This window comes from Phyllostomus discolor, chromosome 11 (assembly GCF_004126475.2).
Source record: "Phyllostomus discolor isolate MPI-MPIP mPhyDis1 chromosome 11, mPhyDis1.pri.v3, whole genome shotgun sequence".
NCBI classification, from domain to species: Eukaryota; Metazoa; Chordata; class Mammalia; order Chiroptera; family Phyllostomidae; genus Phyllostomus; species Phyllostomus discolor.
Window position 1 is genome coordinate 582,780 of NC_040913.2, and position 21,125 is coordinate 603,904.

Genomic DNA, 21,125 nt, shown 5'->3' on the forward strand with positions numbered 1-21,125 from the left:
CCCGGCGGAGGGGCGGGCCGCGCCGAGGGGAGGGCCCCGCGCCCCGCGCGTCCCTCCCCGCCCCGCCCCCGCCCCCGCCCGCGCGGCCAGGTGCGCGCTCCCCGCGCGCGGCCGGGGACTCCCGCCCCGCATTTCACGCCCCTCTTCTCCTCTCGCTAGGAAGTTCGGTTTTCACCGTGTGCTGTCGGCCCTGCTCCGACTTCTTTCTCGGTCCTTGGACGTCAGGCCCCAACTCGAGACTCGAAGGAAGTCTGCCCTTCGAGTCCCCGTCCCTCTTGACGCCCTCCTCCCCTTCTCCCGCAGGCCTTTCTCTTCCCCCAGCAGGCGCGCGCGGACCCGGCCAGCGCGTCCCTCCGTCCCACTCCGGCGGAGGGAGTCGGGGCCGCCCTTTCCCGCTCGCGCGACGCGAACTTGGAGACGGGATCGTTGGCCTCGCACTGTCCTGTGTCCCCACAGCGCCCCGAGCGCCTCGTTTCCCAAGACTTACGCCCCGCCTGCTGAAGGGCTGTCTTTGCCCCTTGGCATCTGTTAGTCTCGGGGAGAACAGGTCCTGCCCTCTCCAGCCCCGGTCCGGCCCGGCCCTTGTCCCGCGTTCCCGCTACTCCCCCCTGCGGGACCCTGGCCCTTTTCATCCCACACGCTGCAGACACATTCGCGTTTCGAAAACCGCATTTTTATCCCCTTTCTGCCTCCATCCTAAACCCACCCCCTGCGCCTTGCCTTGCCTTTGACGCCCGTGGAATCTAGACGCATTTAGCGTCTCCCAGTACTTTCCACGCACCTGGCTTGGAGCTCCTGGAACTGGGCAGTGGATTGTCCCTCCACCCGAAGCACTCACCCATTGCCCTTTCCGCTGCTGGCAGATTCCCCGGGGACCACCTCCATGGTCACCCCCGCTGCCCACCCCCCCAAGAGGACCCCCCTGTATCAGGCCTGAAGCTCCGTGGTCTACCAACACCGTCACTTGTTTATTCCTAAAGGCGCTTCGAGCCTGGCTGAGTGGCTCAGTGGATTGAGCACGTGCCTGCGAAGTGGGGAGATCACTGGTTCGATTCCCAGTCGGGGCACTTGGCTGGGTTGTGGGCCAGGTCCCAGGTAAGGGGGTGCGTGAGAGGCAACCACATGTCGATGTTTCTCTCTCTCTTTCTCCCTCCTGTCCCCTCTCTCTAAAAAATAAAAAAACCTAAACTTTGAGCCCTCTCTGATCAACCGGCCCCAGTTAGTGTATCTTAGCCTAGTTCCTTCCGCTCCTCGCACTTCCTGAAGTGAGCCCCTGCTCTGACTCACGCTCCCCGTCTTCCACAGGACGACCTCCTGGGCGGCGCTGTCAGCTTCAGAAGATGCCACGTCGGGACACCTGTACGTCAGGTGGTTCTTACTATTATCATTTTATTTTCCTTTTTTGTTGAAAGATTTTATTTCTTTGGTTTTAGAGAAAGGGGAAGGGAAGGCGAAAGAGAGGGAGATAAACATCAGTGTGTGGTTGCTTTTCATGCGCCCCCTACTGGGGACCTGGCCCACACCCCAGGCATGTGCCCTGACTGGGTATCCAACCGGTGACCCTTTGGTTCACAGGCCTGTACTCAATCCACTGAAGTACACCAGCCAGGGCTTATTTCTTCATTTTTGGAGCGAGGGGAAGGGGGAGAGAGAAACATTGATGGGTTGCATCTCACATGCACCCCAACTGGGGACCCCACCTGCAACCCAGGCCTGTGCCCTGACCCGGAATCGAACCAGTGACCTTTCAGTTTGCCAGGCAAGGCTTGACCCACTGAGCCACGCTAGTGAGGGCTATTAATTTTTTTCTATTCTTTATTAACATTTGATTCGCATGCCACACAATTTGGCAGCTAGAGGGGCCAGTTCAACGTTGCTTAGTAGTCACGGGGTCGCACACAGGCCACCGAGATCTAGCTCGCCGTTGTCAGGGCCGCGTTTGATCGCCTGGTCACCTCGGAGACCGCCAGAGAAGAGACGCTGTGCTTGCACCAGCGTTTACTGAGCCCCGGGAGCCGCAGCCCGCACGGGGCACCAGGCGCCTCAGAAAGGCGGCAGGACGGGCGTTCTCAGCGGTCCCGGGTGAGCTCGGAGAGCACGCAGCCCCAGTGGGGTGAGGGAGCTGAAGTCGGACCCCTCGGACAGCGGGTGCTGGGGAAGCGGGGCTCCCACGGGGCGGGCTTCGCTAGTGAGGTCTCAGCAAGGCCAGCGGGGCCCGCACGCCTTCGGTCCGCTCTGCCCCACTGCGCATGCCCCCAGCCTCGCGCACGGTGGCCCTGGGTTTCTCGGGAGCAGCCTGGCAGACGTGCTCCGGAAACCCGAAGCCCAGGTGAGAGCGGAGGGGAGGAAACCGGTGTTTGCTCAGCTTGCACCCGACGCCAGGCCGCGGCCTGCGCTCCGCCGGGGTTATCTTGTTTAATTCTCTCGGCCGCCCGGGAGGTGGGTGTTTTATAGCACAGCAAACAAGTCTGCAGAGATTAAGTGATTTGCCCGACGTGGCACAGCAGGGGTTTTGTGTGCCCGGGAATTAAGTCTAAATACCAGTTCTCAGGGCGGTGGCCAGGTTCTCCCTGCTCCCCCGCCCGTCAGCACCCCTGCTCCCGGGCTTCCTCGGGGTCTTCGGTCCCCGGAACCCTCCTCCCTCCAGCCCTCACGGCCCACTTTGGCCCCTCTTCCTCCTGGACTCGGCCTGAACCAAGGCTGGCCACGTGGACGGTCCCTGACACTGAGCCAGGTGAGCTGCCCCCACCCCCGACGGGGGTTTGGATGGTGGTCACGACCTGTGCTCACGGGAGGTCTGGCCCGCACTGCGAGGTTCTGGGAAGGAAAGGCCTGCGGTGTGGGGTCTGCCGGAGCCAGGCTCCCTGGGTGCGGCACACAGGGTTAAGCCCCCGAAGGTCCCAGCTAGGTTTCCGCCTCCTTCCCACCCCCATCCCTCTCTCCCTGTTGTCCCTTCTTTTCTTAGTGTGGAACCAGCACACGAGATGTGCACAGGACACACGTGAGACTGAGGCCACAGTCAGCTCGACAGGCCAGCTGGTGCGTCCTTGCTCCACGCCGGGCGTGCCTGGAGTTCCTTCTTCTCGGCTGTGTGCACACGGTGCCAGCCCTTCCAGGCCCCGGGGCCCAGAGCACAGGCCCGCTGCCTCCGGGCTGATGGAGCCCCGGGACCAGAACCCTCTTCCGTGCAGGTCTCCAGTGCACCGTCCTGCCGGGCAGGGCTGCAGCAGCCCGCCCCCGGGCCCCCCCCCCCCCCCCCCCCAGTGCCCCCCGAACCGGGAGTGTGTGGGTGTTTCTCTCTCCCTCCACCTGCCAGGCCATGGCCCCTAGCCTGCCTGGTGTTTGCCCGGTGGTTTCCTTGGAGTGCCCCTCAGCACGACTTTGTCCGTCTCTTCCTCCGAGTCAACCCTGATGCCTAGTGACATGGAGCATCTTTCCCTATGTCCACTGGCCTCTTTGGGGCACTGCCTGTCCAGGGTCTTTGCTTGTTTTTAAATTGGATTGTTTTTTAGGTGTTGAGTTATAGAAGATCTTTATACATTTTAGATAGTGAGCCCTCATCAGATGTGTCATTGGCAAATATTCAGTGGACTGTCTTTTCCTTTTTTTTTTAAAAGATTTTATTTACTTTTAGAGAGAGGAAAGGAGGAAGAGAAACATCCATGTGTGGCTGCCTCTCATGCACCTGCTACGGGGGACCTGGCCCACAACCCAGGCCCATGCCCTGACTGGGAATTGAACCTGTGACCTTTCGGTTTGCAGGTTGGTGCTCCATTCACTGAGCCACACCAGCCAGGGCATCATTTTGTTTTTGATTTCCTTTGTTGTGCAAAACCTTTTTAGTTTGATGCAGTCCTGTTTGTTTTTTCTTTTGTTTCCATTACCCGAGGCAATATATCAGAAAAAACACTGCTATAAGAAAAATCCAAGATTTTACTGTTTTCTTCTAGGACTTTAAGTCTGTAGTCCATTTTGAGTGTACTCTTGTGCGTGGTGTTAGAAAGTGGTCTAGTTTCACGCTGTGTGTGCATCTGTCCAGTTTCCCCAGCACCATTTACTGAAGAGACCGTCTTTACCCCATTGTGTGTTCTTGCCTCCTTGGTCAAGTATTAGTTGGCTGTAACGGTGTGGGTTTATTTCTGGGCTCCCTATCCTGTTCCACTGAGCTGTATGTCTGTTTTTATGCCGAGACTGTACTGTTTTAATTACTAGAGCTTTGTAGTACAGTTTAAAGCCTTGAAAAAATAAAATCGACGTGAAGGACCCCACCCAGGACCTGGGCCCCGCACCAGCTCTTTTCCGGGAAGAGCAGAAGCAGCACAGGCCCCTCTCCCTCGCTTCTCGCCCCCGACCTCACGGCCAGCCAGCGCTTCGCGGACAGCAGCCCTTCGGCTGTGGGGAGGGACGTCTTCTCCTTGCCACGTGGTTCCCACTGAGCGATTCCATGAGGCTCCTCACTGACAGCTCAGCTCAGTGTGGCCGAAAAACGACCCCCCCATCCAGCTGCCAGTCTGCCCGACAGCAGTGACAGTACGGCGAAGGCCCAGAGCTGAGGGTGTGGCACCTGCGTCAGTCAGACCAAGGGAACAGCCGGGCGCCGCGCAGGCTGGGCCAGACCGAAGGAAAAGTCGGCGCCTCTTCCCCCACCAGCGGGAGGACGGGCCCCTCGCCACAAGCGGGGTGCAGGGCTCGCCCCGCATCTTAACCAACCCCACGAGTTCTTGGGAAAAATGGAATTCCTCACAACCCCAAATCCAGAAATCATGAAAGAGCTAACTCATAAATTCTACTTTATTAAGAAAACTTAGGGGGAAAAAAAAGAACACAGACCAAAAACCACGAGCAGTGGTTACTACAGTTTTCACCTCAGACATTCATTAAGCTTTTCAACTGTTCTGTGTGGTTCAGTAGTGGAATGTATTTTGTTTTACAATAAAGTTCTTTTTAAAAAACAGCATAAACAAAGTTGAAAGACAAAGCAGGAAAGACTGTCTCCATCACTGAAGCCATGAACTGAGGGCCCACTCCCCCCGCACGGAAGGCGGCCCCTCGGGAACTGGGGCAAACGCCGACCGCCCGACAGGAAGACTAGGGGGGTCACGGGGCTCCCAGAACGGGGGAACCACTGGCTTTTCGACAAATCACGGAGGTCCGCCTCCTGGGTACGGCGGGTTTTTAAAACCCGGGAGTTCTCTTCCTAGAGGTCGTTTCAGAACCCAGGTCAGATCTCGTTCACTTTTCACTCACAACCTGCCGAGGACGCCCTGTCTTTGGTGGGCTCATTCCCCCTCATCTGTTAGCCGTGACCCCCCCCCCCATGGAATCAGTTCTGAGGACCGAGTGAGCCCGAAGCACCGACCCGTCCCTCCGCCGCAGGCTGTGCAGTGGGTCACCTGGACCCGTCCTGCGTGACGGGGCTCCGCTGCTCCCCAGCACAAACGGACCTGGCAGCCTGGACGCCCCACCCCCCCACGGGTGTCCCAGAACGAGGACCGGGGTGGTACCACCGAAGGAGCAACTCTGAACGTCTTCAAACTTTCACGTCCGACTAAGTTGGACATGTGTGGCCAGAGGGACTTGGAGGCTGGCCAGGTGGGGCGGAGACAGCAAGGCAGGGAGGGGGGTGGAACCGGGGTCTTCCTCTGTGGCCGCGGTCAGGCGGCCCCGAGCTCAAGCTGCTTGACCTTCTCCTGGAGCTCCTGGAGCCGGCTGCGCCCCCAGCTGATGTGGCTCTGAAGGCTGGCCATCTCTGCAGCAAGTTGCAGGCCTACAGGAAGGGGCGAGATGGTCACCATGGTGTCTGTGACACCTAACTCCAGGGACTCTGGGCACCCTGGGGACTAGGGAGGGTCCCACCTCTCTACTGCCCCTAAACCGTTCCAGGGTCGGCCCTGCAGCGCCCGCTCTGAACCTCGCTGGGCCCGCCCCACCCCTCCTCCTGGTCTTGGCTAAAACACCGCCTCCTTAAAACACTCCCTCGACTCCCTGCTGGGGCATCGCCCACCCAGGAACTGGAAACCCACAGGCTGCCACGCCGTCTCATGCCCTCCCCCTCCCTCCCTCCCTCCCTCCCTCCGGCTTTCCCCCATCATGGTCCCTCACTGCGCCCAGGCTCCCTCCTCCCACCCGTTTTCCCACCCCCAACAGGACCCCACGCTCTGGACCCGCCTCTCGGTGGCGTCTACCCGATGCCTCTGCTGGGAAGGCTGCTGCCCAGCCCTCTGGGCCTCCATGCCACCCAGTGCCAGGGCCACCCTGTCTGCAGCCTGCCTGTCCCACAGCAGCGCTGGCCGCGTGTCCGACCCACTCTGTCCAGGGAACACTTTCTCCTCTGGCTCCTGGGACACCTCTCCTTCTGGGCTTCTCCCCCAGTCTCCTGTAATGGTTTCCCCCTCCTCTTTCCCACTTCCGGTCCACCCTCCAGGCCCCTGCTGATCTCACCCCCCCCCCAGCTTTACCACCACATCTGTGCCAGTGCCTTGGGGGTTCAAACACCAGAGCTACACGGTGGCTCCTGACTCTCCCTGCCCAGCTCAGTTCTCTTCCAGACTCCGGACGCGCGAGCCCGACTGCCCACTCAGACCCCACCACACGCACTGGGGACGCAGCCACACCCGACGCCCCCCGCCCTCCTGCTGCTGCTCCGCAGTCCTCCCTCGCCAGGTGCGGGCCACACCGGCCTCCCAGGAGCCCCGGCTGGCCACCTTAGGCTCCGCCTCTGCTCCTTTCCTCCCCTCATTCCTGAATTGACCTGTCAGCAAATCGGGGGGGGGGGGGGGGGGGCGGGGGGCCCGAGGGGTTCTACTCTCAAAACCCGCAGGTCCCACCACTTGCCCACTCCTCCACCTGCACCCTGAGCCCGGCTGCTCCCTGCCACCTGCTCAATCCCTCTGCTCTCGTCTGGTCCCAGCCAGGATCCACAGGGTTCCGGTCACTCCCAGCTCTCATGGGCCCGGACCTCTGGGACCCCAGCTCCTGGCACTCTCCATGGCACCAATGCCCCGGCAGCCTCGCCTCAGGGTGATCACCCCTGCTGGCCCTTCCCCCGCCCGGAACAGTGTTCCCCAGGCCTCCACCAAGCTCCCTTCTTCCAAGAGAACAAAAACAGCTCCCTCCAGCCACCCTGTCCCACTCCACCCACCACCCTCCACCTTGTTTTTTATAACAATTCTCATTACTTATGCAGCTGCAGGCTGTCTTTCTCCCCATCACACCACAACGTTCTCCGAGGGAGACGGGTCTCTTTCGTTTCCTGCCATGTCCCCAGCACCTGTCCTGAGCCCAGAGCACCGCCAACACCCAGCTCACGATTCCAGAAAATAAAAGCAGCCGTGCAACCCACGTCCACGGTGGAGAAAGCCCGCGATGCCCTCTGCAGACTGACCCCAACCCCCGCCTTCGCGGGCAAGCGCTCCCTGCAGGCGGAGGGCCCAGGGGTCCACTCACCCTCCCGGAAGCTGGCTTGGGCCTGCCGCAGGCTGTGGGGAACCAGGATCCCAAACCAGTTCAGAGGGTCTCGCGGGGCAGACGAGGGCTCTGGCTCTGGGGTCCTGGTGAGGCCCTTGCGCCTGCGCAGAACTGGAGAAAGAAAAGGCAGGGGCTGGGGTCTCATTGCCTGGACCTCGTCGTCCAAGTGACAATGCGGAACCCGGAGCTCGTGATCCTGGAGAACCCTGATGGCTGGGAACTCCCCCCGCCTTTCCCGTCCCATGAGGCAGCTGACCACAAAGAGCCGCCGTCCCACACTCGTGATGCAGACGCGAGTCTCCGTTCCGTTCCTGTGACTCCCACAACACCCACCGCTGCGCAGACAGAGCCGCACGCCGACCTCTCCCGTTCTGCCAGAACGTGCCGAAAGGCCAGAGACCCCCGCCTCCCCGTCCCTGGTCTCGTGAGGGACTAGCTGAGTCGAGAGTCTGTCCCGCTGAAGCTGGCGAGGCGCGGACACAAGCATTTTCTTCTCCCCGGACCGAGACTTTCCCCGAGCGCGAAACGACCCCACCCGTAAAACGACTTCCCCTGTACCTCGTCTCCTTTTCCCTACAAAAAAGTCCAAGGCAAACTCCCCCCGCCGAGACACTGGGTCTTCCTACCCGGGGTACCCTCTACCGCGGCAGCCTGAGCAAAATAGTCTCCGCGACTGTATTCTGGCCTTGACATCGGGAAGGGTCCCCGGAGGGAAGGGGGGCTCACCTGGCTCGCGGGGCCCCACGTCCTCCGGAGCCTGGGCCGCAGCTCTCACCACGCGGAACTTGTGCAGTCCGTCCGGCTCCTCGCTGCAGGAGGAGAAGGGCGCGTGGAGGTCTGGCCTCCCGGCCCGGACGCCGCCGCCCCCGTCCCAGCGCCCAAGGCTCCTCACCTGGTGCACACGCACACCTGGGGCTCCATGTGGGAGGCGTACTGCAGGGGCCCCACCGACTTGGCGCCCATGGCGTAGCGAGCTTTGGACAGCGAGAGCCAGCCCTGCGCAGGAGAGCGGAGCGCTGAGGCTCGGCCTACCTGGCGTGCCCCCGCCCACCCTCCCGCGCGCCCCAGGTTCCGACCTCCTCCACCCGGGCGTTCAGCGCCGCCCGCTTCGCCTCCAGCTCCTCTAGGTCCGCGAGCAGCCGCAGGAGCAACGAGTCCAGCTCCGTCCGGACATCAACCGCCGCCATGGCTCCACAGCACTCTGGTCCGGAGTCTGCCTCCTTCCCGTCGCCCAATCAGCGCCCACGGTGCCGCGGCTGTAGCCAATGGGCGTGCCATATCCGCCCCCAAGGGGGGCGTTCCCAGGCCGCCTTCCGGTCGCCCAGTCACCGCCCACCGTGCGGAGTTCCAGTCAAGGGGCGTTTCCCGCTGCCGGCGCGGTAGTCGCGGGGTCACGGCGTCCAGGCCAGCTGCCTCAGCTCTGTAGTGTCTTGGGACTGAGGAGCCGCGTTCTGCGCTCAGCACCCGAAGCGGGCCGGCCAGCCGGAACGTCGGCGAGAGCTGTGGGTGGTTCGAAGTCGCTCCTGAAGCAGCCGCATTTTAAAAGTAGGGCTGTTGCTGCGGCGGTGGAAGGAGGCATAGCCACCATTTTAAGCGAAAAGCAGCTTTATATTGAGTTCCAGAAGGAGCCGATAGGTGACCCTACGGTCAACCATGGTGCAGTTTTTATAGTTGCATTATTTCGAGCCGCCAATTACGATTTTATTGGTACATCATCTTAAAATTGCGCTTCCTGCAGAGCGGCGACAAATAGTGAAGCCAAGAGCGGACATCTTTATTGATGGCAGCCCTCACAACATTGGGACACTCCCTTCGCTTATTGGTTGCTCTAGGAGCAGGCGCTTCCGGACTGGCCAATCGTCTCGCGACTTCCATCCGCTGTCCGCCATCTTACCTTTGGTCATGCTCAACCGCAGCAGTGTTTGGTGAAGCCTCTAGTCGCCTTCTTGGTTGAGGGCGGAAGCGAGGACTGCGTAGCGCGGGCGGTGGCCGCACAGTTCTGTATCCACGTGGTAGCGGCGCTCAGGATGGTAGGGAGGTTTGAGCTCCAGTTTGGGGGGTTGGGGGCTCGCGGAGGTCTGGGGGTGGGTTCCTCGGGGTCGGTGGTCCCCGGGGTTCGGGCGCGCGTGGCGAGGGGAGCTGACCGGCCTCACTGTTCCGCAGCTTCGCCGTGAGGCCCGCCTGCGCCGCGAGTACCTGTACCGCAAAGCCCGCGAGGAGGCGCAGCGCGTGGCCCAGGAGAAGAAGGAGAAGGTGCGGCGCGCGCTCGAAGGTACAGCCCCCGCCGCCCAGGCTTTAGAAAGACCGTGGGTTGGGTTTTAAAGCCCAGCGGAAGTCAGGACCGAGTGGTATGGAACGCGCGTGCTTAGCATTTCTCTGGTGGTGCGGTTGGGCACCTTTTCAGATACTTTCCCATTTTCCTTGCCTGTTGCGTGTTCCTCTTGGCTTGCAAGTGCCCCTCCGTAGGATGGTGTAAGTCACTTGTCATTTGTGTCGCAGTTTCCAGATTTCACAGCTTGCCCGTCAGTTTTGTTAGTAGCGTGCCCAGCTCTGATGTACAGTTTTGGCCATGGTCTTAATAACCTGTTTCCATTCTCCGACCCCTTGTGGTTTTTCCTCTTGCTCTCTGCTGCAGTACGAGGTAACAAGCCTGTCTCACTGTCCTTCGGCGGTACTCCGAGTCCCTTGCATTTTTAAAGTGTTGATCTGTGTAGAACCTAATTTTATTGGTCGTTGTAAGGGAGGCCTTTCCGTTCTCCGTACCTGTGAAGAGTCTGCCCCACACGCCTGATCGGAAGCGACGTCGTTTTCGGTCCCATCATGTTCTTGTGTTCCTGAAGCTTTGTGTCTTGTCTGAGGGTGCGTAAGCTCCCCCGTTATTTTAACTTCTTTCTGACGTTCCTAGGTGTCATATACACAAAGTGTCAGTGGTTATGTGTGTGTTTGCGCTCAGCTTAGTGGGAACAGCTGCGACCTCTCTGCCCATCTGAAATGGGAAGCGGTCGGGCGCTGGCGGGTGGCGTAGTTGGTTGAAGCATCGTTCCGGTGCATCGAAAGGTTGCACATTCTGTCCCCAGACAGGACACAGATGGTCAGCAGCTGATGGATATGTCCATCCGCCTCTCAAAAATCAGTGAACGTATTTTCAGTGAGAATTAAAGAAAGAAAGAGAGAAGGGTCAGCATGCTGGGGTGGGCAGAAGTACCTTTGCAGTTCACGTGGAGAAAGACATGCAGGTGGTTATTACAGGAAGATAGTGCAAAGGAACGTCTCAGTGCAACCGTAAACCCCCTTTCGCCTGCCCTTGTGATTGAAACTCAGGAATATTTTCACAACTTAGGTAACTACGGCATTGAACATTGTTTAAAAATAACCTGTTTCCTTGTTTTTCTTTGTGCTCGTGCAGTTCTTATTTTATCCCTAAATCAAACTGGTCAGTTTCCAGTTTTAAGGTGCTTCAGGCTGTACGCGTTCTTTGGCAGCTTTGCGTTCTTGTTCAGCATCGTTTCTGAAACCTGTTGAGTGCGGTGGAGGTTTCTCGTGGGTGCGGGTCATCCACGTGCACGAGGGCACACTCGGAAGTGCTGGGTGCAGGGCTCGAGCTCTGCTCTGTGCTCCCGACCTGGCCCATCCCTCGGCCCTCCCTCCGCCAGGTCGCCCTTCAGTCCACAGCAGGAGCCTCTTACCCGGAGTGTTGTGATTCGCTGTTTTGTGGTCAGAGGTTTGGGGATTTCAGGTCCACCTTTGTACGGAAAGAGCAGTCTTAAGCCTTCAAGCCGTGAAACTCGGAAACCGTAGACAGTTAAGCTTCCTGTAACCATTGTTAACAGATTAGTAGGTAGGCAGAAATCGTCCCTCAGTTCCCACCCCCTAATAATTACAGGCCACCTGCCTACTCTGAGAGGAGGAAGACAGGTGTTTTCCCGTGCAGGCCCGTCTGCCGCAGCGTGGTGCCGCCTGAGGGCTCCCTGCACGCCGCTCAGTCGCCCTGTCTCTCCCCGCAGAGAACCGTCTGATCCCCACGGAGCTGCGCAGGGAGGCCCTGGCCTTGCAGGGCTCCCTGGAGTTCGACGACGCTGGCGGTGAAGGTAACCCTCCTGGTCCTTCTCCCTGCATGCCAGCTCGCTGGCCCCCCGCCTTCCCCAGACACCCTAGGAAAGTCTCTGCCGCTGCACCCCCACAACGGCCCCCCAGCAGTCCTGGTGGCTGGGCACCGCGGGGGCGCGTCCTGAGTGCCCCCGGTTCCATGGAGGCACGACGCACGTGCCGTGACCCAGCTTGCCCTCTGCTTTGCTTTGTTAATTGTCCCCTCGCTGGAATGCGAGTGCTGCTGGGACAGGACAGTGTCCGTCCTGGTCACTGGTAGTCCCCTGGCTCTCCGCACTTCAGTGGTACCAAGTGTTTAAGGAATCACAAATGCGGTAAATGTTTGTCATGATAGAGGAGTCTGGTACCTTTGGCCTTAACACAGTCGGGGTTGAACGCTGACACAAGAGCCACTGGCCCTGTGTGACGGGTACAGCTTAAGTGACGGAAGTCAAGTCAAATTAAAACATTAAACTTATTGGCACTTGCACTTGTGGCCTCTGGCTTGGGCCACCCTGCAGCCACGTGGGGTGGGCGCTCTGCTGTCCAGGGTGTTGCTGGGTGGTGCTGCTCTGGGTGGGCTTAGGCGTGCCCCCGTCAGGGCTTCACTTCCTGGGGTGATGTCACGTCCTTGTCCCTCGTGCTGCCGACAGGTGTGACCAGCCATGTGGATGATGAGTATCGTTGGGCAGGGGTTGAGGATCCCAAGGTCATGATCACTACTTCCCGAGACCCCAGCTCCCGCCTCAAGATGTTTGCAAAGGTACCAGTAGCGGGAACGTAAGGTGCTCGGGTGGCAGCAGCCCGAGTCCTGACCGGTGTGGTTGCCTCTGCAGGAGCTGAAGCTGGTGTTTCCCGGCGCCCAGCGCATGAACCGCGGCCGACACGAGGTGGGGGCGCTGGTGCGAGCCTGCAAAGCCAACGGGGTCACGGACCTGCTGGTCGTCCATGAGCACCGAGGCACTCCTGGTGAGGCTGGTAGGGGGGAGCAGCCCTTGCTCGGGGGGCCATCTCGGAGCATACGTGGTCTCTGACTGCCCGCCCGGCCCCCAGTGGGGCTCATTGTCAGCCACCTGCCCTTCGGCCCCACCGCGTACTTCACGCTGTGCAACGTGGTCATGCGGCACGACGTCCCCGACCTGGGCACCATGTCGGAAGCCAAGCCCCACCTCATCATGCACGGCCTCTCCTCCCGCCTGGGCAAGCGGGTGAGTCTGGGAACACGGGACTCGGGCTGGGGCCAGGGGGTGCCAGGCGGGGCATTCCCTGTTCTCCTTCCCTCTGCACCAGGTCTCCGACATCCTTCGTTACCTGTTCCCTGTGCCCAAAGATGACAGCCACCGGGTCATCACCTTTGCCAACCAGGACGACTACATCTCCTTCCGGTGTGTTTGGGGGCTGGCCCTGGGTTGCGTCCTGACCCTTGTGTCTCTGGACTGTGTGGTTGACCCGCAGTTGCCTCCACCTGCCCTTCCCCAGGCACCACGTGTACAGGAAGACCGGCCACCGAGACGTGGAGCTGACTGAGGTCGGGCCCCGCTTTGAGCTGAAGTGTGAGTCTGGGGCTTTGTCCCAGTGCTGGGGGGGGGGGGGGGGGGGGGGCATGCTGGCTGTGTGGGTGACAGCGTCCCCATTCCCCTGTCCCCACTCCAGTGTACATGATCCGCCTTGGCACTCTGGAGCAGGAGGCCACCGCAGACGTGGAGTGGCGCTGGCACCCCTACACAAACACCGCACGCAAGAGGGTCTTCCTGAGCACAGAGTGAGGCCTGGGCGGCGCGTCTGCTGTGGGCCGTGGGCTCAGGACAGCAGGCAGGGCAGGTCCAATAAAGTCTGCCACGCTGCCCCCTTTGCCTCCGAGTGGTTCGGACAAGGCTGCTGTCGGGAGTTGTGAGGGATGTTATGCTTGGGGGCCTGACAGCACTCCGGACTCTCGGGCCTGGTGTTGACACTGCCCAGGGCAGCACAGGCCGGCTGTGCTGGCTTGCTCCAGAGCTGTTGTGGGGGGAGGGGGGTATGGCACTGTCCCCGGGCAGCCCGGGCCCTGTGGGGGAGCTCATCGTCTGGGGGTGCTCCCCAGGGCCCCTCGCATCTCCACAGAGCTGGCCCCTCTGCGTGCCAGCTCGCAGGCACACCTGCACGTGCCCAGGGCCCTGGTTTCACACGTGGGGGGCCATGACCCTACTCTGCATAATGCACACACGCTGATGGGGAAGCGATGGCAGGTGAGGGGAAGACAGGACTTGTAAGACAGAGGACTCGTAAGACAGAGGTCGGATGGGGGGTGGGGAGGGAGAGGCCCCCCAGCAGGAGCCCCAGCTGGTACGTGGGGCAGCACCGCGCCAGTCAGGGGCCGTTCAGGGGGAGCAAGGGGTAGGACCTCACTGGATGCCCCTGACTTCAGGCCCCGGTCCTGGGAGGCCAGTGAGCGCCTTCCGGGACCTCTCCCACCTTCCCGCAGCCTCACTGCAGGGAAGAACGTGCCGTGAACACTTTTGCAAGTCAGGGAGATTCCAGAATGCACCCAAAAGCAACTGGTGGGTGTTTCTGCCCCTCTCTCTCTCTGGAAAAAAAAAAAAAAATGAAGTCTTTTAATAGAAAGAAGCAAGATGCCAGCCACTCTTCATTCACTGCCTTGTGGCCTCCACTATATTAAAAAAAAAAAAAAAGCACTTGAGTATTTCATCCTTTCCAGGAGCCTCGGAGAACCCCACACGAGAGACTCCCGCGCTGGGTTTCACGGGCCCCCGCTTCGCGGCTGCCGAGGGTGCCCCTTTGGGGTCGCAGAAGAAAGCGCTAATGAGTGTATGCACAAGTGGAGAAAGCACCCGGTTACTCCTCTTCCTCGCAGCGCCTCGGGGGTTCCCAGAGATCTTGGGAAGCGGCTGTTTCCCAATCAGGCCCGTTGCTGCTCACAGGTGGCCAGAAAACCACAGCAGTTTAGGAAGCGAAATGGGGAAAAGACAGAAGCGGGCGACAGGAACTTTCAACGTGCTGTGCAAACCGTTAAGAACGAACACAACAAAAAGGCGTTTGAAAGGCGGTGCGCCGCACTCACAGTGACCCGCAGTGCACCTAGTAGAAAAACCCTCCTCCAAGTCTGCGGGCCACGCGAGGTCAGCCGTAGTGCGTCCAGCTGTCTCGCCTCACGTCTGCTCTTGCAACCACGGAAAGCCAGGGGAGAGCGCGAACGCAGTCCCCCACTACCACAAATTATGCAGTCGAGTTTCCCACATTTGGGGAAATCGCAGGGGTCAGCACATCCGGAGTGCAATGGATAAGCCTCGCCCTGGGAAAACCACCTTCGTGATCATGGTATCTCCCCTGCCAGGTAAGTATGAGTTGGGCTTCCCGCCTCCACCGGACCCTCACGCTCGCCTCACTTTACACGCACGGCCACTCTTCGCGCGCCGCCGCCGCACCTCCCCGCCCGAGCGTCCCGAGCTCTAACTTCGACCACCGCAAAAACGGCCTCGGGGCGTTTGGATCCGGGGCGCGGGGGGGCGCGGACGCCGTAGGACCGGCAGCCTCTGCGCGTCCGCTCATCTGCATACGCCGCGCGCCCCGCCCACTCTGACGTCCCGGCGCCCACTCTTCCGTTCCGAACCCAGCGGCCAGGCGCAGGTGGCGCCCGGCACGCCGCAGCACACAGCGGTCTCGGGCCCCAGCGAGGGTGGAGGTCAGGGCTGCGGCGCGGCCTCGCCTTCTTTCCGGCAAAAGAAAATCCCCTCCCGCTGCTGTCCTCGCCGGCTCAGCTCCTCACGTGACCGAAAGCTCAGGAAAAGGCCTTTTTGCAGGCCGACGTTGGTGCTGAGCCGCTTGATCAGAAGTGGTGGGCCTGTCTATTCCTGCGGCCTTTCTGAGACAAAGTCACGCTACGGGCTTCGGAATACGTGGCAGCCCGACCTAGTGACGCGCACGAAAACCCAGGGGGGCAAAGTTTTGTAGAAAGAAAACAGGGTCGGGAGCCCTCCCGCCTCTTCCGCGCGCGCTGCCGGCCCCAAAGTGCTCCCCAACCACCCCCCGCCCCACCCCCGGTCCTCTGACTCGGCCAGACTCTCCAGGATGAACGCAGCACACAGGGGTGAGAGTGATGGCGCAGGTGTGGCGCCGTAACTGCCGGCAGAGTGGGAAAAGCTGGGCTCCCGTTGCTCAGCGGTGGTGGCGGCGTTTGAGAGGGAGAAGGGGGCGCTCAGTGGAGTCAGAGAAGCGAAAAGCCGCCCCAAGGGTCGGCCAGCGTCCCAGCGGCCGGGCCAGCCGCGTGTGTGGGAGCACGCGGTGTGAAGTTAGGAGGCCGGGGGGCCGCCCGGCCCTTCCCGGCTCCGTTTCAAAGGCATACGCATCTCTAGGAAAGGGGCGCCAGGCGCTGACCTCTCTCGGGCGGGCATTTAGTGGGAGCCGGAGGTCGTGCCTAGGGACAGGACCTGACGCTGCCACGAGCCACGCCGGGGTCTGCTCACGTCTCTGGGGACAGGGAGCGGCTTGGGTGGGTGCTTCTATGCTGGGAGCTCTGTGGTTGCCGACTCGAGGAATTCCTGTCTTGTGATCAAACCGGACGGCTGCGCCGCCGCCCCCTACCCCCCACCCCCCCACACACTCCCCCCGGCGAACCCTGGCCCCTGGCCCCTTCTTTTGCGTTCTCTCCTCTGTGATGACCTGGACCGTTTCTCCACTCAGCAATGGTGCACGCCCGTGCCAGACGCTGCTCAGGGATTGGGGAACAAAAGCCCTCCTAGCGCTTAGGGCAGGAGGAGTGGGGCGGGAGAAAATTGACGGCGGACGGACGCAATAGGTAACTTAATTAGTACGTTAGGCGTTTAGGAGCCGGGGGAGGGGGGCGGGGGAAGAGAAAGAACAGGAGGGAAAGGGGGACCGGGACGTGCAGTAGGGGGCAGAGGGATGTGCTGAACCGGGTGGTCAGAAGAGGCCAAAGCGAGGAGGCGCCGAACGAGCCAAGACCTGCCCGAGGGGAGGGGGTCGGTCCCGGGTGCCTGGGGGGAAGGGCGTCCTCGGCGCGACCAGCAGGAGGAGCAAAGCCCAGGTCGGGCTGCGACCGTGTCCGGGTCGGGGCCAGGTCGCGCGCGCCTTGCAGACGGTTGCAAAGCTTTAAATCTGAGCGAGCCAGCAGGTTTGGAGCGGAAGAATGGCTTGAGCTGACTCCCCGCCCCCACCCCCACCCCCACCCCGAAAACCCGCTCCGGCCACAAGGGTGGCGAGGAACGCCGCAGATCAATAAGAGACTTACGGTTGGCTTACGTGTTTTTGGCACAAGGATAATTTGGAACTAAAGGTACTAAAAAACCGGGAGGTGGCCAGGCCGTCCGCCGACGCCTATCCCGTGCCAGTGGTCCTCCCCCACCCGCCCCCGGCAGCGGGTGTGCCAGCGCCCCTCCCCTCCCTACCCGCTTCCTGGCCGCAGGTCACTGTCGGCCCCCCATCGCCCCCGCCCCGTCCCCTCCCCGTAGAAAGGGGCACAGGAGGGGAAATTAGGCAACAGGTGAGGCCCGACCACACGTCCTGGAACATCATTGCGGCGGGGCGGAGCCATCGCCTAGCCGCAGTCCTCCGCCCGCAAAGGGGGCGGTGGCGAGTGCCCGGCCGGCTTCAAAGGGGCCGCGGGACACCTCAGGGCTCGTTCTGCCTCTGGGCGCCAGTGTCTCGGCGTCCCCGAGCTCAAGGAATAGTCCGGACCCGGGCTTGGCGGCGTGCGCCCTTCGATAGCTCAGCTGGTAGAGCGGAGGACTGTAGGCCACGTGCACGCTGACATCCTTAGGTCGCTGGTTCGAGTCCGGCTCGAAGGAGGTGCCTGGTGCTTTTTGCGCCGCCGCCCCCCCCCCCCCCCCCCACTGGCACCCAGGCCGGTCTTGGGCCCTGAAGGGCAGGACCTTGAGGCCCAACTCGAGAGAGCACCCAGGAAGTAAGGGTCTGGGCCCTCACCCAGAAGGAACCTGGACCTGGCCGGTTTGCTCATCTGGTTAGAGCAGCGGTCCTATGCTCCCCACCCGTGAGTTCGAACCCCACTCATGGTACAAATGAGTTTCAACCAACGAGTACAAGAACAAGCCGGACAACAAATTCATGTATGTTTCTCTCTCCAAAAGCAATCAATAACATTTTTTTTAAGACAAAGAATTCTTTTTTAAAAAGGAAAAGAAAGAGAAGGGGCCGTCTTCACTGTGGGACAAAGCTGGGTGGAGGCGAGAGTGCAGACACAGAAGGAGGCCCGGGAGGGTCCCTGCTCTTTTCCCTCCCGGATAAGCAGATCCTGGAGATCCGATGCTCATGCGGTGGGGGTGGTGGCGGGAGCGCATCCCATGGGGGACTGGCAGGGGAACCGCATGGGAGGGTGACTTTCTGAACCCCAGGGTGCCCTGCCCTGACCCGTGAGGCCACATGCACTTTTCGGTCCTGATGCAGCCTGGAAGCTGCGTGTCCCCAAGTCCCCTTTCCCCGCGGCGGGTGCTCGCCGTCTCCCCCTGAGGTCCAGCGCCCCCTACTGTCGCACTGTGAGGACAAGCAGCCCCGGTGCTGTGGACCCCGCGGGTTCCGAGGAGGCCGGAACACGGCACTCTGACCAGGGGCCTCCGGGAAGATTCTATTGCTGTGCAGCTCCAGAGACCCCCAGCCTCTGGTGTCCCCACCAGCGGGTACCCGCGGACCGGGACCAAAGACAGAACCGTGGCCCATCATTGGCTTTGGCCCCCGAGGGAGGTGGAGGTGTGGGATCCTTGGGAACCGGTCTTGGGTCCTTCGGGAGAATGGGGAGAGGGGAGGAGTAGGTTTTGGTGACCAGCACACATGCCTCAGAGCCCCGGCATGGCCGTCTCTTCCTGTAAGGGTCTCTGGTGTTGGGCCTCAAGGTCCTGCCCTTCAGGGCCCAAGACCGGCCTGGGTGCCAGTGGGGGGGGGGGGGGGGGCGGCGGCGGCGCAAAAAGCACCAGGCACCTCCTTCGAGCCGGACTCGAACCAGCGACCTAAGGATGTCAGCGTGCACGTGGCCTACAGTCCTCCGCTCTACCAGCTGAGCTATCGAAGGGCGCACGCCGCCAAGCCCGGGTCCGGACTATTCCTTGAGCTCGGGGACGCCGAGACACTGGCGCCCAGAGGCAGAACGAGCCCTGAGGTGTCCCGCGGCCCCTTTGAAGCCGGCCGGGCACTCGCCACCGCCCCCTTTGCGGGCGGAGGACTGCGGCTAGGCGATGGCTCCGCCCCGCCGCAATGATGTTCCAGGACGTGTGGTCGGGCCTCACCTGTTGCCTAATTTCCCCTCCTTGTGCCCCTTTCTACGGGGAGGGGACGGGGCGGGGGAGATGGGGGGCCGACAGTGACCTGCGGCCAGGAAGCGGGTAGGGAGGGGAGGGGCGCTGGCACACCCGCTGCCGGGGGCGGGTGGGGGAGGACCACTGGCACGGGATAGGCGTCGGCGGACGGCCTGGCCACCTCCCGGTTTTTTAGTACCTTTAGTTCCAAATTATCCTTGTGCCAAAAACACGTAAGCCAACCGTAAGTCTCTTATTGATCTGCGGCGTTCCTCGCCACCCTTGTGGCCGGAGCGGGTTTTCGGGGTGGGGGTGGGGGTGGGGGCGGGGAGTCAGCTCAAGCCATTCTTCCGCTCCAAACCTGCTGGCTCGCTCAGATTTAAAGCTTTGCAACCGTCTGCAAGGCGCGCGCGACCTGGCCCCGACCCGGACACGGTCGCAGCCCGACCTGGGCTTTGCTCCTCCTGCTGGTCGCGCCGAGGACGCCCTTCCCCCCAGGCACCCGGGACCGACCCCCTCCCCTCGGGCAGGTCTTGGCTCGTTCGGCGCCTCCTCGCTTTGGCCTCTTCTGACCACCCGGTTCAGCACATCCCTCTGCCCCCTACTGCACGTCCCGGTCCCCCTTTCCCTCCTGTTCTTTCTCTTCCCCCGCCCCCCTCCCCCGGCTCCTAACGCCTAACGTACTAATTAAGTTACCTATTGCGTCCGTCCGCCGTCAATTTTCTCCCGCCCCACTCCTCCTGCCCTAAGCGCTAGGAGGGCTTTTGTTCCCCAATCCCTGAGCAGCGTCTGGCACGGGCGTGCACCATTGCTGAGTGGAGAAACGGTCCAGGTCATCACAGAGGAGAGAACGCAAAAGAAGGGGCCAGGGGCCAGGGTTCGCCGGGGGGAGTGTGTGGGGGGGTGGGGGGTAGGGGGCGGCGGCGCAGCCGTCCGGTTTGATCACAAGACAGGAATTCCTCGAGTCGGCAACCACAGAGCTCCCAGCATAGAAGCACCCACCCAAGCCGCTCCCTGTCCCCAGAGACGTGAGCAGACCCCGGCGTGGCTCGTGGCAGCGTCAGGTCCTGTCCCTAGGCACGACCTCCGGCTCCCACTAAATGCCCGCCCGAGAGAGGTCAGCGCCTGGCGCCCCTTTCCTAGAGATGCGTATGCCTTTGAAACGGAGCCGGGAAGGGCCGGGCGGCCCCCCGGCCTCCTAACTTCACACCGCGTGCTCCCACACACGCGGCTGGGCCGGCCGCTGGGACGCTGGCCGACCCTTGGGGCGGCTTTTCGCTTCTCTGACTCCACTGAGCGCCCCCTTCTCCCTCTCAAACGCCGCCACCACCGCTGAGCAACGGGAGCCCAGCTTTTCCCACTCTGCCGGCAGTTACGGCGCCACACCTGCGCCATCACTCTCACCCCTGTGTGCTGCGTTCATCCTGGAGAGTCTGGCCGAGTCAGAGGACCGGGGGTGGGGCGGGGGGTGGTTGGGGAGCACTTTGGGGCCGGCAGCGCGCGCGGAAGAGGCGGGAGGGCTCCCGACCCTGTTTTCTTTCTACAAAACTTTGCCCCCCTGGGTTTTCGTGCGCGTCACTAGGTCGGGCTGCCACGTATTCCGAAGCCCGTAGCGTGACTTTGTCTCAGAAAGGCCGCAGGAATAGACAGGCCCACCACTTCTGATCAAGCGGCTCAGCACCAACGTCGGCCTGCAAAAAGGCCTTTTCCTGAGCTTTCGGTCACGTGAGGAGCTGAGCCGGCGAGGACAGCAGCGGGAGGGGATTTTCTTTTGCCGGAAAGAAGGCGAGGCCGCGCCGCAGCCCTGACCTCCACCCTCGCTGGGGCCCGAGACCGCTGTGTGCTGCGGCGTGCCGGGCGCCACCTGCGCCTGGCCGCTGGGTTCGGAACGGAAGAGTGGGCGCCGGGACGTCAGAGTGGGCGGGGCGCGCGGCGTATGCAGATGAGCGGACGCGCAGAGGCTGCCGGTCCTACGGCGTCCGCGCCCCCCCGCGCCCCGGATCCAAACGCCCCGAGGCCGTTTTTGCGGTGGTCGAAGTTAGAGCTCGGGACGCTCGGGCGGGGAGGTGCGGCGGCGGCGCGCGAAGAGTGGCCGTGCGTGTAAAGTGAGGCGAGCGTGAGGGTCCGGTGGAGGCGGGAAGCCCAACTCATACTTACCTGGCAGGGGAGATACCATGATCACGAAGGTGGTTTTCCCAGGGCGAGGCTTATCCATTGCACTCCGGATGTGCTGACCCCTGCGATTTCCCCAAATGTGGGAAACTCGACTGCATAATTTGTGGTAGTGGGGGACTGCGTTCGCGCTCTCCCCTG

General features: G+C 61.8%; 2 protein-coding genes and 4 non-coding genes across 7 annotated transcripts; 3 read left to right on the top strand and 3 right to left on the bottom strand.

Moving 5' to 3' along the window:
• Positions 1-4,844: 4,844 nt before the first annotated feature.
• On the bottom strand, positions 4,845-8,745 carry CCDC115 (coiled-coil domain containing 115). Its single transcript, XM_028526787.2, has 5 exons — positions 8,544-8,745; positions 8,360-8,463; positions 8,194-8,276; positions 7,447-7,578; positions 4,845-5,767 (listed from the first exon to the last, which is right to left on the bottom strand). The coding sequence occupies exons 1-5, from the start codon at positions 8,652-8,654 to the stop codon at positions 5,655-5,657; spliced, it is 543 nt and encodes a 180-aa protein (XP_028382588.1). The 5' UTR covers positions 8,655-8,745; the 3' UTR covers positions 4,845-5,654.
• A 40-nt stretch (positions 8,746-8,785) lies between these two features.
• Positions 8,786-13,401, top strand: IMP4 (IMP U3 small nucleolar ribonucleoprotein 4). 2 transcript variants are annotated; one of them, XM_028526622.2, is made up of 9 exons: positions 8,786-9,497; positions 9,631-9,739; positions 11,472-11,555; positions 12,207-12,316; positions 12,390-12,522; positions 12,607-12,761; positions 12,844-12,938; positions 13,033-13,106; positions 13,207-13,401. In XM_028526622.2, the coding sequence occupies exons 1-9, from the start codon at positions 9,495-9,497 to the stop codon at positions 13,317-13,319; spliced, it is 876 nt and encodes a 291-aa protein (XP_028382423.1). In that variant the 5' UTR covers positions 8,786-9,494; the 3' UTR covers positions 13,320-13,401. The 2 variants fall into 2 exon arrangements, with proteins under 2 accessions (XP_028382423.1, XP_035867033.1); XM_036011140.1 differs by having other exon boundaries at positions 8,857-9,386; positions 9,629-9,739.
• Positions 13,402-14,728: 1,327 nt separating this feature from the next.
• On the bottom strand, positions 14,729-14,892 carry LOC114509023. Its single transcript, XR_003685591.1, has one exon. It is a non-coding gene; the product is annotated as a U1 spliceosomal RNA (small nuclear RNA).
• A 2,372-nt stretch (positions 14,893-17,264) lies between these two features.
• Positions 17,265-17,354, top strand: TRNAY-GUA. The gene is given in 2 exon segments: positions 17,265-17,301; positions 17,319-17,354. It is a non-coding gene; the product is annotated as a tRNA-Tyr (tRNA).
• Positions 17,355-18,499: 1,145 nt separating this feature from the next.
• Positions 18,500-18,589, bottom strand: TRNAY-GUA. The gene is given in 2 exon segments: positions 18,500-18,535; positions 18,553-18,589. It is a non-coding gene; the product is annotated as a tRNA-Tyr (tRNA).
• A 2,372-nt stretch (positions 18,590-20,961) lies between these two features.
• Positions 20,962-21,125, top strand: LOC114509022. The gene has a single exon (XR_003685590.1). It is a non-coding gene; the product is annotated as a U1 spliceosomal RNA (small nuclear RNA).

Coding starts and splice junctions, on each gene's coding strand:
- CCDC115 (XM_028526787.2), bottom strand. CDS start 8,654: ATGGCGGCGGTTGATGTCCGGACGGAGCTGGACTCGTTGCTCCTGCGG. Junction 8,464..8,543: donor TGAACGCCCGGGTGGAGGAG/GTCGGAACCTGG, acceptor TCTCCTGCGCAG/GGCTGGCTCTCGCTGTCCAA. Junction 5,768..7,446: donor CCAAGCCAGCTTCCGGGAGG/GTGAGTGGACCC, acceptor CCCTTCCTGTAG/GCCTGCAACTTGCTGCAGAG.
- IMP4 (XM_036011140.1), top strand. CDS start 9,248: ATGGCAGCCCTCACAACATTGGGACACTCCCTTCGCTTATTGGTTGCT. Junction 9,387..9,628: donor GTCATGCTCAACCGCAGCAG/TGTTTGGTGAAG, acceptor TCACTGTTCCGC/AGCTTCGCCGTGAGGCCCGC. Junction 11,556..12,206: donor CGACGACGCTGGCGGTGAAG/GTAACCCTCCTG, acceptor TGCTGCCGACAG/GTGTGACCAGCCATGTGGAT.